At 37.5% G+C, this 4575-nt stretch overlaps 1 protein-coding gene across 2 annotated transcripts; it reads right to left on the bottom strand.

Moving 5' to 3' along the window:
* Positions 1-1070: 1070 nt before the first annotated feature.
* Positions 1071-4295, bottom strand: LOC120083223. Of its 2 annotated transcripts, XM_039038884.1 has the most exons (4): positions 4082-4295; positions 2568-3656; positions 1544-2485; positions 1071-1463 (listed from the first exon to the last, which is right to left on the bottom strand). In XM_039038884.1, exons 2-4 carry the CDS (start codon positions 3600-3602, stop codon positions 1413-1415), a joined length of 2028 nt encoding a protein of 675 aa, XP_038894812.1. In that variant the 5' UTR covers positions 3603-3656; positions 4082-4295; the 3' UTR covers positions 1071-1412. The 2 variants fall into 2 exon arrangements, with proteins under 2 accessions (XP_038894812.1, XP_038894811.1); XM_039038883.1 differs by having other exon boundaries at positions 2568-4295.
* Between the last annotated feature and the right edge of the window lie 280 nt (positions 4296-4575).

Here is a 4575-nt window from a genome sequence, read left to right on the forward strand (position 1 = left end):
TACAAATTAGTAGTCAAATTTTTGCTATATCAATCAATGGCTTACTATTTGTAATTTATTAATTTTCTCAATATAAATGCACGACTTTAAAGATGGAAAAAGACAATACAATTCGATAATGTGACAAATCCAAGCAAAGTCAGAACCTTTATCTAACAAAACTCCGTGCTAAATCAAGAGAACAAAAAAATCAATTGGAATTTGTAACCTGAATTCTTCATCAGATTTGGCTATAAATTACACTATTACTGTAGTTTCCAAGACATTTTGTGCCGTATTTTCATAATAATATTTCACATAACATCTATCTTTTTTTAATTGGAATATCTTAAATTTGTTATCTAGCACTCCAATTGATTAAACACGAGGTCCTGCTAAGTCGGGGTCTAGGACAACACACCTTAGTGAAGGCGTTGTCCTCGAAACCCAATTTGTATTCATTTAAGCATTATTTACGTATTCGACTCTAGGATTTAGAAGGGTGCGACAGTGTGCTATATATAAACCCTCTAATGCTAAAAACAGTTTTTAAAATTTGTATTTTTGATATTTCTATCTATATTAATAAATTGTTTACCTCTGTTGTGGAAGTAACTAACACATTGATAGTGACCTACATAATTTTTTGTATTAACTTCCTACATAATTTTTTGTATTAACTTCTTTTACTATTTACGTTTCTATCGCTTTCTTTGATTGCCGGTTTCATAAAATTTTCCACACTTGGGACAGGTAGAGCCTGTACAAATATACTAAGCATTTTTCAAATAGCCATACCTTTTGAGTCCTGGCGTCCTATTATGTCTCTATTCAAAACCTACACGTCTCTGCACTTCAGAATTCTTTATAGACCTTTCAATCTCAATTCCTACTGAATATTTATATCTCAGCCTTTCTTTCAGACGTTAGCATTCAATTAATCATTGATTTTCTTGCTTGAATCATGGGTTGACAAACCTCAAATTTTATATTGCTGGGTAGAAGTTCAAGTTCAAAAAATCCTTGATGTTAAAAGTTAATACCTTTGCTGTAAGATGCTTGACAGTGACAGAGAAAAAGAAGGCTCAAACTACAATTCATGAACAAACTTTCATTCACATAAATTACTTAATACACCTTTTACTTCAAATATACAGTGCAGTATTACCTCACAGCTATGTTGATTCCTAGGCTGCATTATACAGAATTCATTCTATGAATATGAAATATGAATATTTCCTTGGCCGCACCCGTACATGTCTTCATATAAATATCAGAAGACATAAAAGGAAAAGGGCAGCGCAAATCCTCCTAACTTATTCAAAATTTTTAGAGAGGAAGGGAAAAAGGAATCCACAAGAAATAATAAAAAACCATGCTGATGTATAAACTTTCACACAAAACCAATCAATCCACCTGACTGTTATAGAGACCTACTTGAAATTTTCTGTTGTCGAGTGTTGAGAAACACGAGGAATTAATTCCTGAAAAAAACCAAAAAAGAAATTGATTAATCTTTTCTTCGTGGCCAACAAGACTTATATAGTATGTTTCGTGACATTACCTCGGAGTAGCGAACATGATCGTGATGCAAATTCGAAGATTTTACAATGGTTTCCCACTTGGTACTGGCTGATGTTCTAGGGCTCTGTGGTTTTTGGTAAAACTTGCTTCCAAGATTTGATCCTGCTAGTAACTTTTTTGAGGAAACTGAAGGCAGGGTACGCCAGAGCCAAGACTCGGAAGGAGACTTCGGTAGAGGTGGAGGTTGAGAAGATATCACAGAAGTTACTATGGCATTTGCTGGATCTTCTACTTTGACAAGCTGATAATTGGCCTTGGAGTAATCTTCTTCATCAGCAGTGCCCAAATTAGCATATCCAGCATGATCTTCTATATAAAGTTCATGTCCCACATTGGGGCCATCATCAATAGCATCTTTCATTTTAGATTCTGCAGCTTCACGCTCCAGCCTCCCTTCTTCAACCAGAGTTAAGCATTTTATTTCTAGGAAAGAAGGTTCCACAGTAGTACTTTCTTCCATCACTCTGGCCTCAAATGCAGTCTCATTCTTCCCACTAGAACGATCAGATTTCTTCTCGTCATCCAAATGGGTTGAATTAAATGGAGAATTCGTTTCAGCAACACTTGCAGTATCTATATAGAGTATCTTCTCTATCAGCGTACTTGCCATGTCAACCCCATGTTTAGTTGCTCGAATGGATGGTGTATCATGAAAATCGATATCACCTTTAGATCTGGAGATAATGTCAACTTCTTTAGGAACTACAACTGGCTGCTTTCTACAAGTAGGCCGTGATGCTTCACTCCGGAAGGGAGAAGCGGCTCTCGAATACCTGAAGGGAGAAGACCTACCTCTCATTTGCACGTCGGTGGAGGAAGGAAAATGTTTTGATTCACCAGTCCACTTATCTTTCACCTCCGGCAGCTTAGGTGATCCAACAGCAGCTTCTGATTTTTGCTTGTATGCCGCATCCCAAGCATGCTGTAAGATGTAAAACCTATCAGCAATTATCCTTGCATACATAGTAAGTGAATGGGAAGAAAAAAATTAATTAGACAGTAACCTTGTTGATCTTTTGGCTGTGTGAATGGTGCATTGTTCTGCTTGATCCCCCAACTTTATTATTGAGAGACACGGATGCATCGGTCCTGATTCTCATCCCGGGTACAGGATTAAGAAGGCCCAAAGAGTTTTTGAAGCATATATTGGGTATTAGACCACAACCTCTAGCTGATATATTACCTGAATTATCATATTCATCATCCACAGAGTCACTTTCTTCATCTACTTCATCTACTCCATGTACTTCATCTTCGCCATACTGTAGTAACAGGGTAGACTCAAGTTGTTTAATTGGAGACGTCCTCCTATTCTCAGACATCACCTTCTTAACATGTCTAGGTTGCTCAACTGCTACAAGTTTCTTCTTTAATGAATACTTAGCAGGCTCCAAAACCATTGCCTTGGCTGCGGGCAAGAAGCGGCTCATCATGAAATCTCGAGTTTGAGGATCCGTTCGAAAAGTTCCTGATGGTTTCACCATGGGGCCATTGCATCCACTTATACCACTAACACTACAATTGTTAACAGAGAATGAACCAGTGAGGGACAATGTCTCACGTGCATCAGAGAAATCATCATCATCATCATCATCATCATCATTGTCATCATTCTCAGATGCCAAGCTCCTTGCATCCCTAGCTTTTGTTGACTCTAATCTTACAACAATGGCACTAGAAGAAGATGCTTCACACTCGTCTTGATGACAAGCTTCCATTTCCAAACTATATTTGTTAAAGGAAAGCCTTGGTGTAGAACAAGTCCTCTCAGGAGGATGAGGCAGCTGAACCTCAGGTGAGGCCGAGCCACTATCATTCTTAGCTCTTCCTGGAATCTGCTCCCAGTGGAAAGGAACTGCAACTGGTTCTGTTACTTGATCCAAATTGAATTGTGGTCTAGAAACTGGAAAGGTACTACGTCTACTAAAATGAGAATTTTCAGATTTCTTTTCATTAACTTTAGCTAAAGAACTAGCTGCCTTGGAAAATCGCCTCACAGACATGAGTGGTGCATTAAAATTGAGTTTTCTTTCCTCCATTGCAAGCCCAACCAACAAGAACTAAGGGAAGAAAATTTAACTACCAAAGTAAGGCTGCAAGAAAGATGAGAGCAAGTAAAAGTCACTAACACCGCCAATTCTCGACTGGAAAATAACTCTAATCTGAAGAAACCCTTTCACAAGTCTACGTTCTGGGCTAGTTTTAAGTTAACCCTTCTCCGATCAGACACGACACAAATCAGTGATCAAATAAGTAAGGAAATGAAGAAATGAAGAAACGTCAGGCACCAATTAAACATCTAAATCCCTAACATTAAGCGAGCGAACCCCAGATGAGAATTTGGAGTAGAACCCACCAAAAGTTCGTCCAAATTGAACCAATTGCACAGAGCATGAAAAGCAAATGAAAACAAAAAGGAAAAGAAGAAGAAGAAGAAGACAGAGCATTAGCAAATTTTAGAGAGAAGAAAGAAGAGAACAGAAGAGAGAGAGGAGCAGAGAGAGGAGATGGGTTTTACCAGTAACTGGGAGAGATAAGAATGAGAGAGTGCATAAATGATGGCGTGTAGTTAGGGAAAATTGTGAGTGCGGATCTTGTTGCTTTACGCCGATGATGGTGGCTTGGTTTCAATTGATTCAATTCAATTTTTCACGCGCTCTCTGTTTTGGACTTTTCTTTTTGTAAAAGCTCTTTGGTTGTGGTCACGAGAAATACAGTTGAAGAAGGGAGTGATAAAAGAAAAAGGCAGAAACAAGAATTGATATTGATATCGATATATACTGATATTGCACTTTCTTGGCCGCTTGGTCCATGTAGCTTTTCCACCATCACTCTCTACCAATTTATTCCTTTTTGGCCCTTCATATGGTATTTTATGCATTCCAAAACTAAATATATTAAATCAAATAATTGAATTTACTTTCTTTTTTCTTTTTAACTTTTTTTACGATATGTTTATACGGGTGAGAATTCAAACTTAGAATTCGAAGTTGATAGTATAAGTTTATATCA

The sequence above is a fragment of the Benincasa hispida genome, chromosome 8 (genome assembly GCF_009727055.1).
Source record: "Benincasa hispida cultivar B227 chromosome 8, ASM972705v1, whole genome shotgun sequence".
Classification (NCBI taxonomy): domain Eukaryota; kingdom Viridiplantae; phylum Streptophyta; class Magnoliopsida; order Cucurbitales; family Cucurbitaceae; genus Benincasa; species Benincasa hispida.